This window comes from Scylla paramamosain, chromosome 46 (assembly GCF_035594125.1).
Source record: "Scylla paramamosain isolate STU-SP2022 chromosome 46, ASM3559412v1, whole genome shotgun sequence".
Classification (NCBI taxonomy): Eukaryota; Metazoa; Arthropoda; class Malacostraca; order Decapoda; family Portunidae; genus Scylla; species Scylla paramamosain.
The window spans coordinates 9,709,684-9,723,357 of NC_087196.1; the positions used below are offsets into that span (position 1 = coordinate 9,709,684).

Below are 13,674 nucleotides of genomic sequence, written 5' to 3' on the forward strand. Positions count from 1 at the left end.
TGAGTGTTTTGCCCTCACGCGCGGCTGGAAAAGAGAGGGAGTGCTGAGGAAAACTGGCCTGACTTGCGGTAAAGTAGATGTGTATTATTACACATCTACATCACACACACACACACACACACACACACACACACACACACTGCATAAGCATATGTACAACGAAAGACAAGGCAACACACACACACACACACACACACACACACACACACACACACACACACACACTGCATAAGCATATGTACAACGAAAGACAAGGCAACACACACACACACACACACACACACACACACACACACACACACACACACACACTGCATAAGCATATGTACAACGAAAGACAAGGCAACACACACACACACACTGCATAAGCATCTTTACAACGAAAGACAAGGCAACACACACACACACACACACACACACACAGCATAAGCATATGTACAACGAAAGACAAGGCAACACACACACACACACACACACACACACACAGCATAAGCATATGTACAACGAAAGACAAGGCAACACACACACACACACAGACACACACACACACACACACACACACACACACACACACACACACTGCATAAGCATCTTTACAACGAAAGACAAGACAACACACACACACACACACACACACACACACACACACACACACCCACACACTGCATAAGCATCTGTACAACATAAGACAAGGCAACACACACACTACATCACCATCTGTACAACGAAAAATAAGGCAACACACACACACACACACACACACACACACACACACACACACACACACACACACCTTGAAATACCTTGAAAAAAACACTGAATATTTACTGGGAGGGATTGGAAGGGAGTTACGGAAGGTACTACTCTGATAACGTCACGGTCCGGGGGGGCCCTTGTGACGTCACGGGGGGGGTTGATGACGTCACAGAGAACGTTATTTACGTACGTACGTATTTCATTTTGAAAATGACCCCTCTAAAAAACGCAGCTAGACAGGAATGCTTTATAAATTTAGATTTGCCACATTTATTAACTAATGCCACAAATACCAACACATTTCAAAACGCAGTAGTATTAAAGATATTTAAAAAGAAGTATCTGGAAACTGTTGGAATTTTCACCCCATTTAAAATCGTTCAAATGTCCACCCATTCTGGCTTAAACATAACGGAAAACACTTTAAAAAATCTGAACTATTTTCTAAAACCATTTAAAGTGAGCTACAAGCACAAATAAAAAAAAATTACCGAAAAAAATTCAATATTATTGGAAGTTGAACACGAATAAAAACAAGTGTACGGTGCACGCATTTCACTGAGCGGGACGGCAACACACTTAAAAAAACATCAACTATTTTTTAAAAGCAATAAGAACCTAGTACAGGCTAAAATAAAAAATTTAGTTTTGGGACCGTAAAAATATACGCCGAAAACGGCCCTCTTATTTACACAAAAACAACGCCAAAATCACCTCTTTTCATGCAACACACGCGCTCAAATAACTTAAAAAACAACGAAATATTTTTACAAACCATAAAATCTTAGCTACAAGCCGAAATAAAATACTTAAGAAATAAGAAAAATAATACTGGAACCGGGGGTCCGGGGAGCCTTATCCAAGATGGCGGTGGGGGCCAGTGGAGGGGATGACCAACCCTTCTCACTCATTTAAACCCTCGCCAAACTTAAACTAAGTAATGGCAGGTATATCTAACGAGCGGATATTAAAGCTAGGTCATGTGGCTCCGCTTTGCGACAGTATTGGTTTAAAACACTCACAGATAAGATAAATAATGGCTGATAAATAGAGATGACCCAGATTGTTTACATTTTCATTAAGTTAAATTTTACGGTTTTTAGCAACGAGACGAGGCTGACACAGGGATATATTGTGCTGGAGGTTAGGTGAGATGCGTTAAAATGAGTTAAAACCGTGGATTGTTCAGTTATTCATTAAAAAGTTACGTTAAGTTACCTAAATTTATTCTAACACTTCCTGACCTTACCTTCCCTGTGGTGGTGATGGTGGTGGTGCCTCCTTGTCACTATGGCTGGCTGTCTAGCACCTTCTCACAGCCAAACTTTTCTTTATTTTGCTTGTTTTCACCCACTGCTGCCTTCGGGTGTCCACTGCTAGAGCCCACGCCTTCCTCATTACCAACTAAAGAAGGTTTAACTCATGGGTAAGCCTTGGCAGCCACTGTGTAGGCGTGGTTACACACACAAAAAAAAAAAATATTCTGTCAGGCTGGGAGTTCAAACATACGCGTACTAACAACACCCATAGAGGCGACACACTGACTGTTTAAAGTGTCAGGCAGCAGCAACTTTTCACTCTTTCCAACGAGCCGCCATTTATTTATTTATTTTATATATATATATATATATATATATATATATATATATATATATATATATATATATATATATATATATATATATATATATATATATATATATATATATATATATATATATATATATATATATATATATATATATATATATATATATATATATTTGTTCATCCGTTATCTATTTAGGCACTTATTTATTTACTTGTTTGCTTTCAAAACTCACAATTACATTTGCGTTAATAACCTGATTACTGATCCATTCTTATTACAGTAATCTAAACACTAATTCTTCTTAATTTATTTTATTAAGCCTAAATCCATCATATACTCGTATGTTATCATCTAACCTAAATGCCTCAAAATTTATTATTCATTTACTATCAGAAGGAATTTTTATTCTCTATATTTTATACTTTCAAATTTCAAAGTTTACTGTTGCCAACTCTTGTATCTAGAAACTTCATGAGGCCATTACACCATGTTCTATGAATCTGCTGCCTCGAATCCTTGGAGGGGAAGTGGGTGCACACCTCACTACCTGTCCACCTCCCTAGAGTTAACCAATATCTTCACTCCTTCATCTCCTATTCTGTCCACCTTCTCAATGCAAAAGTCAACCAGTATATTAATTCTTTCACCACTATTCTGTCCAATTCCCCAATACAAGAGTCAACCAGTATATTCACTCTTTCACCATTATTCTGTCCACCTCCCCAATGCAAGAGTCAACCAGTATATTCACTCTTTCACCAATATTCTGTCCACCTCCGCAATGCAAGAGTCAACCAGTATATTCACTCTTTCACCACTATTCTGTCCACCTCCCCAATGTAAGAGTCAACCAGTATATTCACTCTTTCACCATCTATTCCATCCACCTCCCTAATCACTGTCTATCTGCCTGTGGTACATAAGCATGTACAAAGGAATATTTCTAAGATAAGTGTGTAATAGGCTAACCTAACACACACAACAATTGGTTCTACTTCAAATTAATTTACTGTCTAACAATGTGTCTGTGATATATATGCACTGCTAAGAGCTTGTATATAGACTATGCTAACCTAACCTAACACACATACAATAAAATAAACAAATGTCATATGATACATTTTTTATTTACAGATAAAGTATATTTACAACACTACACAATGAAAAACATGAATACGATGGCTCAATCTATATATACATGGACTCTTGCAACCAAAACATCATGATATTTCCTGCACAAATGACGGTGCAGGAAACAAATGAAAAGAGTAATGCATGACATGATAATAATAATAATAATACTAAGCTTAGCATGAGGAATGACAATGATTATAATTCAACCAGCATTGATTGGCAGATTTTATGATGAAATGTTGTTACAAGCTATTATAGGCACGTACCATCACCAGTTCATTAATATAGGCTCTTTTTGAGGAGGCAGAGGCCAAGAGAAGGAGAGAGAGAAAGGTGTTAGGCAAGAAACAAAACAATAATCTCACTTCATCTCACCTCTATCTCTCTAAACCTCTCTAACTTGTCTACATTTCTCATTATAAATATTTTTGAAAGTTTAAGCTGGGAGAGAGACAGGAATAATCTCACTTCATCTCACCTCTCTCTCTCTTAACCTCCCTAACTTGTCTAAATGTCTCATTGTTGATATTTTTAGAGGTTCAGGGGAGACAAAAGGTGATATGAGGTGTTATGAGAGAAAATACATAGGAATATTCTCACTTCATCTCACCTCTCTCTCTTAACCTCCTTCCTAACTTGTCTAAATGCATTATACATATTTTTTTAGAGGTTCAGGAGAGAGACAGAGGTGATGTGAGGTGAAAAAAGTCGGTAACAAACTCATCTCGCTTCATCTCACCTCTTTCTGTCTCTTCACCTCCTCTCTAACTCACCTAAATGTCACAGATATTTTTAGCACACTTTTTTAGGCATAAGTAACGTATTCACAACTACTCACAACGCACACAGCTGTTTGATTCCACACGTCTAAGTCAACCTTCAGTGTTCGGCAGCAAACAAACATATGAGGTGTCTTTGGCGTGCAGTGTTACCACCACAAATACAAACACTCTCATTGGGACCTGAAGATCTCGTGTTGTTTGTACCTGTTTTGCCATTGTGTGATGGATGTAGGTCTAATGTTGTCTTTTAATATATAGTAATCTTTTATGACCTCTTAAACTAATACTGGTAAATTTTATAGAATCTCTTCTTATTAAAAGGCTTCTCACTTATCTTCACTGTTCTGTCGTTTTGTTTTAAGCGTTAATGCTTCTTTAAAACTTAAACTGCCAAACTTTTCTGCTTATTTTCACTTATTCACATCCCTATTCTGTTCTTTAAATGAGTAGTAAACTTTTTAAGTATCACCGGTTACTTTAAATATGTAGTAATCTTTTTAAGTATCACCGGTTACTTTAAATATGTAGTAATCTTTTTAAGTATTGACTTTTAAAGTAACACTGCCAAAAGTTTTCTCATGTCCCCCTGATAACAAGACTTTCTACTTATTCTCATTTATTTTCACCCCTATTCTGTCCTTTAAATATGTAATAAGTCTTTTTAAGTATCGCCTTTCAAACTAACACTGCCAAACTTCTTAGAATGCCCTCCTATTCTGTCTACCTCACTAGTACAAGAGTTAACCAGTATCTTCACAAGACTTTCTATATATTTTCATCCCTATTCTGTCCTTTCAACATGTAATAATCTTTCAAGTATAATCTTTCAAGCTAACAATGCCAAACTTTTAAGAATCCTCTCCTATTCTGTCCACCCCACTAGTGCAAGAGCTAAACAGTACCTCCACTTTTTCAACCCCTTCACTGTTACACTCTAAAATCTGCCAGTTTGTATTTCCTATGACAATTTCTCTTTATTCTCATCCCTATTCTGTCCACCTCACTAGTGCAAGAGCCAGGCAGTATTGTCATTGTTTCACCCCTTCACTGGTGCACTCTGGGACTCTGCCTGTCAGTGTTTCTATCTCAAAAGAGGAGTATTAGACACCTCAGGAACTTTTTTTTCTGCCTTGGCCAGTCTCCTTAATATGAAAAGTAATGATATACAAATAGTAATTGTAATTTTGGGTTAATTGTTGTTAGTTTTTCCCTGTTGGCCAGACTCTAAACTAAAAAAAATAAATAAATAAAAATAAATAAATATATAGCTATAAATAAAACCGAATACACAAATAAACACAAAAAATACCAATAACACTAAATCATTAACTAAACAAACAGTAAATAAAATAAAACGATATAAACAAATAAACAAGAAAATAACAATAAATCTAACTGTATGCCAGGCAGGCTAAATAAATAAGACAAAAATAAACAAGAAAATAATAAAAATATCAAAAATAATAAAAAAATAAATAAATAAAATAATAATAATAAAACTACCCATTTATATATCAGTCCAGCAATCACAAACACAGGACAGCCCAAATAATAATAAACAGAACCATAAAAACCTTAAGAATATGGCTACTTTCAAATAAAAAACACATAAATAAAATAAATAAATAAACAAATCAATAATAAATAAATAACAATACCAAATCTACCTATTTACATACAGAGCTGCTTAAACAACAATAAGACCATACAAGACCCTTAAAAGCATGGAAGGATTGTATCAGTATTGCCAAGACTAGCTATGAACCCCTTGTGACATCAACAACATAGGTGCATCTAATGTACTGCAACTTTTCAATGCCCCATTTGGTAAACTTTTAAAAATATTCACCCTACAAGATTTAAACCTACAATATAATTCACATGAGAAGTTGTCATGTTAGATTTTTGTAGGGAGGAAGTTATCTTTGAAGTGTAAATGTAGATAATGAATTACAATGTAAGTTACGTTACTGCCGTTGTTTATATTAGATGTCTCAGGTTATTTAAAATTGTTTATGAGTGAAATTAATGTAGAAATGCTGGCCCATCCCTAGTGTATGTGTGTGTGTGTGTGTGTGTGTGTGTCCGGAACCCATTAATATCACAGCTGTATCTGGAATAGCATCACTCATTACTTCACAATACATTCCCCTGCCTCTCCCCCCAAAGACACATCACCTTAACATTATTTACACTCATAATACTACTAATTAAAAACACACACACACACACACACACACACACACACACACACACACACACACACACAGACAGAGGCAAGAGGAATGTTCAATCAAGTGGAGGAAGAGGAAGAGGAGGAGCAGGAGGAGGAGGAAGAGGCAGAGATAAATGAAGGATAAAAAAGAATGATACAGTAAAATCCCTCTTATCCGGCATCAACGGGACCGCCGACATGCCGGATATTTGAATATTGCTGGATACTTGAATAGAAGTGAAGTTATGTCCACAATCACCAGCCTACACTCACCCATCTTACCATAACAAAGATCAGCTGCTTAAGTGTAAGCACAACACGCTTCCTCTTTTCTACAACTTTAGGCATGATGAAGGCGTCAGGCGATAAACAGTGCACATGCGGGACTGAGTCACTGAGTAAACACAGTGCAGTGGGCCACAGGTGGTGCAAAGCAGAGTGCTCTGGTAGCGAGGGGACAAAGTATGCCTCGCGTGTGAATTTTAATCGATTTTATGAGTACACATTGATTTTTTATTGATTTTAAGGCTCGGGGAAAAATGTGCCGGATACTTGAAGCTGCCGGATACTCGAATGCCGGATGAGAGGGATTTTGCTGTAATTACAACTCATGACACAACTCATGGAGGAATACTTCATCAAGTGGAGGTGGTGGAGGAGGTGGAGAGTGATGTAGTGGAAGAGGAGGAGGCGGTGAAGTGGGAGCGTTGGCGGGACAGGCGGAAGTGGTCCTCTGGCAAGATGTCCTCCACGCTGCGGCCCTGCAGGGGACGCAGCGGCCGCCGGGCTCTCAGGCCGCGTGTGGTGGGGCGGCACACTGGGTCCCGGGACAGCATCAGCTTGAGGAGGGAGCTCTGCGGGGCGGGATGTGTGTTAAGGCACGGGAAAGTTGGTAAAGTTTGCTGCAGCTAACAATAGGCACAGAGAAGTCAAGACAAAATTGGTGTTCTCACACATCAAGGCACAGAAAGGTCAGGACAAGTTGCTGTTCTCACGCATCAACACAGAAAGATCAGGAGAGAATTGCTGTTTTTTAAAAGTTACAGTAAAAACACAAACCAATCAGCTTCACCTCACCAATTCCTCCCATCTGTCTCACCTCATCAGGGAAGTTGTCCTCAAACTTTGGAGGGAAGAGCAGCTCCTCCCTGAGCCGCGTCATGACGGCCAGGCGCTCCATGCCCGTCCCAAAGGGCACCAGCATCTCAAAGAACACCAGGCCCAGTGAGTAGATGTCCACCTTGTAGTCGTACACCTGCCCACTCACCTGACAATGACAAGAGAGGTGACTGTGTGTGGTGTGGTTATGTTAGGTTAGGTTACGTTAGTTTACATATTCTTAGGTTAATTTTGACTTGGTTTAGATCAGTTTTGGTTTAAGTTAGTTAGATTAGTTTAAGTTAGGTTAGTTTACATATTCTTAGGTTCATTTTGATTTGGTTTAGGTCAGTTTAGGCTGAAGTTAGTCTAGTTTAGGTTTGGTTAGATCAGGTTAGGTTAGGTTTGGTTAGGGTAATTTAAGTTTAGTTAGGTTAGTTTAGATTTGGTCAGGTTAGTTTAGGTTAATGCAGGTTAGGTTAGACTAGCACCACATACCTGCTCTGGACTCATGTAGAGGCGAGTTCCAACACGATGAGTATGCGTGCGCTCAGCGGGGAACCTCTGCAGGTGTGTGGCAGGCGTGTAGGCGGCCTGCTGCTCCTCCTCCTCCGCAATGGTGGTGACCAGGCCGAAGTCACCCACCTTCACTTTGCCCTCCAAGGAGAAGAAAATGTTGGAGGGCTGCAGGAGAGACAGAGAGAGAATTAGTTGTGGAGGTAGGGGGGAAAGAGAGAAAGAAAGAGATATTGGATGAAAGAGGCAAAAGAGAGAGAGAAGGATTAGGTATATAAAGAAAGAGAGAGAGAGAGAGAGAGAGAGAGAGAGAGAGAGAGAGAGAGAGAGAGAGAGAGAGAGAGAGAGAGAGAGAGAGAGAGAGAGAGAGAGAGAGAGAGAGAGAGAGAGAGAGAGAGAGAAAATAGTTACAGTTCTAATCAGTTTCATCACAATACACCATCAATTCAAGTTCTGCGTTCTCTAACACATGTAAAATCTATATTCCCCTCAGCCCAGTCGGTCACCATTCATCACATTCCCCACCCACAGTCTCAGCCCAGTCAGTCACACTCATCACATTCCCCACCCACAGTCTCCTTTAAGTGTTCCATTGAGTGATGACTTTTGTCCCTCAGGTGCTGGGAGTGGTGAGCACATCAGACGGCGCCCCAATCACCTTCTCCCAAGAGACACAGATGAAGACCAACGTGTACGAGATCGACTAGACACGCTCCCCTTCCCTCGTGGCGCACAACTATTAGAGGACTCAAGTTTAGTTCCCCGGGCCAAGTCTTGTTTAGTGACGCGACTGAGAGGTAGCCAAACCAGCCAGCCAGTCCATCAGTCAGCCAGTCACACGTCATCCTTAGCATCTTTAGAGAACTGGTTATTATTTTCGAGGAACTCTCTACATTCCTTCATATCAGACTTGTTTGTTGTTGATGGTGAGGATTATTTTAGTGACTTATTGGAGCTTTTGTGGTTAACTTATTCTGTTTATCTTGTGTTTCCTTGATGGTTTAGTTGTCAGCCGTCTGTGTGAAGGCAGCCGGGGAATAGTGTTGTGTTTTGTGGGTCTCTATGCCGTACTAAAAGGGTTTGTGTCTGCTGCCTGCCCTGCCGCCCACCACCACTCCTCCCACCATGCAGTTCTCCGTTATTGAGTGTTAAATTACTGCTCTTGTGTGTTTATTCTATTGACTCAAGTGGACTTTATTATTTTTTGCTTTTCCTTTTTACTTAAGATTTTAATTTTTCTTTGGTTTATTAATAAATTTTGTTTTCTCACTAGCTGACTAAATTTTTCTTTACTTTTCAAATGGGGTGTACCAGATTTTTCTTTTCTCTGGTGTTTACAAAATTTTTCTTGTTTTCTGGAGTTTGCCAAAGTTTACTACATTATCTCCAACATTTCCCCTTTTTTTTATTAGAGAAACACAATTGAACTACTTGCAAATAAATGGGGAAAAATAATTACACTATCAGAAAAATAAACTTCTTGCCAAAACTGCAGAATTTATATTAAAAACAAACTTTATAAACAGCATGGAAACCAGGATTGTCTTTTGCATCTTGGGTAAGAGAAGAATTAATACATTGTCCACATCTGGGTTTCCTTCTCCTCCTCCTTTTCTTCCCTATCATTGCCCTGACACTTCCCTCAACCATGTATATGCACATCATATCCTTCCTATCCATACCAGACCAGCAATCCTACATGGGGCAGCCCAGACAGAGCACCACACACACATGCACACACTCAGCCCTGTTGGCCCCTGGTGGAAAGATCACCGCACACACCATTCACACTCTCAGCCATGGTGGAAAGGGAGTCTCATGGACCACCCTCTTGCACCCCAGGAACCTCGGCACACCACAGTAACAGGGAACAGTCTCCTCTTAATCTTTCCTCCTCCTCTTTTCTTTCTTCATGTCCTCTCACACTCATGTATATCCATGTTATCACATCCTATATATAATTCTCCCACATCATTCTCATCACCAGTGTTACCATCACACACACACACACACACACACACACGTAAGAGACACTTCTGCCAGTCACTGCGATCTCTTATCTGGTGAAAAACAATTCTGATCTACTGTGCAATGTTTGATTAGGTGTAAGTCATGAGAGGAGAGAGAGAGAAAGAGTAAGAGCAGGCTGGGTGGCCCTGTGGTGCATACAGTGTTATGTCAATGCCAGAAGGTTGTGAGGTCACTCCTGGCTCCTTGCAAATGTGTGGTGGGAGAGGTAGCACTGATTGATGCCACAACACTTTGCTGTTGTGTGTTTTTTAACTTACAAAAAGCTACAGACCCTTTCATACTTTTTATTTTGAGAGAACTGCATGTGGTGTGATACTGTTGGCAAGACCCTTTCGGACTTCCTATTCTGAGAGAACGGCACCTGGTCAAATATTGTCAGCTTAAGAACAAAAGGCAAGACCATTCCTTCCTTCCTTCCTTCCTAGGTTGAGAGAATAAAACAGCACCTGCTCTAATATTATCAGCTGGAGTACAAAAAGCAATGAGCTCTTCCTTCTTTCCTAGGTTGAGAGAACACAGTGGTCTATTATCAGCTGGAGCACCACATGAGCTGCTGGTGTACAAAATTAATTTTATAAAGAACAAGGCCAGGGTTGGAACACACGTCTTGAACATGACGTTTTGTAATTTACACTCTGCGTAATGAGGCTGAAAAAACAATTAACAAAGGATTAACATCATTTATCTGGGACGTGAGTCGTGGCCATTGTGTGTGTGTGTTTCCACCTGACATTTCTTGGTAACTGAGTAAGAGTATTCACTGTAGGTAAGTTTGAATTCAAGAGAGCTGACCGAAGTTTCCCTTATTTCCATCTGTTTGATCCTTTATACATGTACAAATCAAATCAAGATGGGTTTGGATTCCATGAGACTTTTTATAACAGAGAGCTTAAGTTAAACTAATGGCTAGGAATATTTGCTCCACTCCAAAAGGGTTTCAATCTTAACTAGCTTTATACTGTGAGTGTTAGAACATTAAACCTTCTTTCAAGCCAGGTTTAGATTCCATATGAAGTTTTATAACTGAGAACAAATGTAAACTAAAAAGAATATTCACTTCACTCAAAAAAGGCATCTGTCTTATCAAACTTGCTTGTATTTTGAAACACTTCTGCGCCATACTTTCACTACTTTCAAAAGGCTCTAGTTAAAGTGAAATGAGTTTTATGAATGTTTTTTTATGGTTCTAGTGAGAGATTAACAACATTTCTACATTATTAACAGGAGAAATACTCTAGAGAACCTGGCTAATCATCTCTGTGGCCTTGGAAAATAGTCGTGGTGAGAGAGCAAGGTGTTTCAGAATGCTGGCCACTGTACTGTAAGTGTCAAAATATTCCAAGACATTTTCAAGACCAGTTTGGATTCTGTTTGACTCATCACCATTGTCAGTTCCCTTATTTGCAATCTCGGAGATCCACAGTACTGTTTGTTGTAAGGGTGAGGAGCTGCTGTACATAAGTGAAATCTACGCGTTAGTAAAAGTTTCTATTTTACATGCAACGGTGCCACCTGCTCCATAATATAAAGTAAGGCTGCTGTTGTATTTCTTTGAGTATTGTTTTCAATATATATCCCCCTAAAATAAAGAAGTAAAGTTTGTTGCTAGTTTTGTTGGCCTACCTGGGATGTGTTTGTTGTGACAGTTGATCAGAGGAGTTACTCATTTATAAGATCAGCCTTGACTTCAAAATACAATGAGAAGCTATTGAAGGAGTAAGGTTTGTTTGTTTCACTGGCCTAGCTGGGATGTGTCTGAGTGCTGTCTGAATGACTGAATGCAGCACAGAACATACTAATTATAAGGAAACTAAAGTTGATTTCAAAGTAGAAAGAAAAACAGTCAAAGAAGCCTTTTTTTTTTCTTTATGTAGGAAGGACACTGGCCAAGGGCAACAAAAATCTAATAAAAAATATGCCCACTGAAATGCCAGTCCCATAAAAGGGTCAAAGCAGTGGTCAAAAATTGATGAATAAGTGTCTTGAAACCTCCCTCTTGAAGGAATTCAAGTCATAGGAAGGTGGAAATACAGAAGCAGGCAGGGAGTTCCAGAGTTTACCAGAGAAAGGGATGAATGATTGAGAAAAGCTTTTGATTCCACCCTGTCTAGAAGAGCAGTATGAGTGGAACCCCCCCAGACATGTGAAGCATACTCCATATATGGACGGATAAGGCCCTTGTACAGAGTTAGCAGCTGGGGGGGGTGAGAAAAACTGGCGGAGACGTCTCAGAACACGTAACTTCATAGAAGCTGTTTTAGCTAGAGATGAGATGTGAAGTTTCCAGTTCTGATTATAAGTAAAGGACAGACCGAGGATGTTCAGTGTAGAAGAGGGGGACAGTTGAGTGTCATTGAAGAAGAGGGGATAGTTGTCTGGAAGGTTGTGTCGAGTTGATAGATGGAGGAATTGAGTTTTTGAGGCATTGAACAATACCAAGTCTGCTCTGCCCCAATCAGAAATTTTAGAAAGATCAGAAGTCAAGCGTTCTGTGGCTTCCCTGCGTGATATGTTTACCTCTTGAAGGGTTGGACGTCTATGGAAAGATGTGGAAAAGTGCAGGGTGCTATCATCAGCATAGGAGTGGATAGGACAAGAAGTTTGGTTTAGAAAGTGTTTAGTGTTGTTTGTCTCATTTGCCTAACTGGGATGTTTCTGTGCTAATTGTTCTGTGTGTGTGACTAGCCATCACTGAACTTGTTAATATCTAACAAAACTAAGCTTGACTGCAAAAGCTGTCAAAGAAGCAAAGTTTGTTGTGTTTCCTTAGCCTGGCTGGGATGTGTCTCTGCATCAACTGTCACATGTCAATGACCATCCATCACAACTAATGAAGCTCTGAGGAAAGTAGACATAAGAATGAAAGACTCTCATGAATGTGTCAGTACTTCATTTTGTTCAATCAGACAATGAATGACAATCTTAAGCCATAAACACGAGTGAAAAACTATTCACCAAATTGTGGAAGAATTAAACTTGGTATATTTCAAAATAAAAGACGGCGGAAGACGAATAAAAAACAGCAGTGAAATAACCAGCGTGTAGAACCATTCGTTACATTGTGGCTGAATTAACCTTGATACATTTCAAAACAAAACCGTAAAAAAATAAATAAAATAACAATAATAATAATAATACTAATCAAATAAACTTCCTAGACTTGAAAGTAAAAGACAACGAGAGACAAACCACAAACAGCAGTGAAATAACCACCACTCTGCGGAACCATTCATCATGTTGTGGCTGAATTAACCTTGCTACATTTCAAAACAAAACAGTAATTATAAACCTGACAGCATGGACACTACCTATTTTTGACCTTACATTCCAAAACAAAACAGTACACCTAAATATTGACAGTATGAAGATAACTAAACTTTCCTCTATTAGCTGAATAATTATTAACTCAGTGAAGTGACTGCCACAAGACCCAGTACCACCAAGCCGGTCAAGGCAGGGTGAGACGGAACAACTGCTCTTTCCTACTCAATATTCCATCAATTTCTATATCAAAATTCCTCACTGGAACATCAGATGGAGACTTTAGAATG

General features: G+C 39.2%; 1 protein-coding gene and 1 long non-coding RNA gene across 3 annotated transcripts in view; one reads left to right on the plus strand and one right to left on the minus strand.

Moving 5' to 3' along the window:
- Positions 1-3,459: 3,459 nt before the first annotated feature.
- Positions 3,460-13,674, minus strand: part of LOC135094720 (eukaryotic translation initiation factor 2-alpha kinase 3-like) — a 14,989-nt gene continuing 4,774 nt past the window's right edge. The window contains exons 5-7 of one of the 2 annotated variants that reach the window (XM_063995053.1): positions 8,075-8,260; positions 7,578-7,745; positions 3,460-7,332 (exon numbers count right to left, since the gene is read on the minus strand). In XM_063995053.1, coding sequence (XP_063851123.1) covers positions 7,117-7,332; positions 7,578-7,745; positions 8,075-8,260 — 570 coding nt within the window. In that variant the 3' untranslated portion in view covers positions 3,460-7,116. Of the gene's footprint in view, positions 7,333-7,577; positions 7,746-8,074; positions 8,261-13,674 lie in introns of those variants that run through there. The other variant, XM_063995054.1, reaches the window with a different exon arrangement.
- LOC135094721 (uncharacterized) lies at positions 8,160-11,724 on the plus strand. The gene is made up of 2 exons (XR_010263952.1): positions 8,160-8,295; positions 8,710-11,724. It is a non-coding gene; the product is annotated as an uncharacterized LOC135094721 (long non-coding RNA).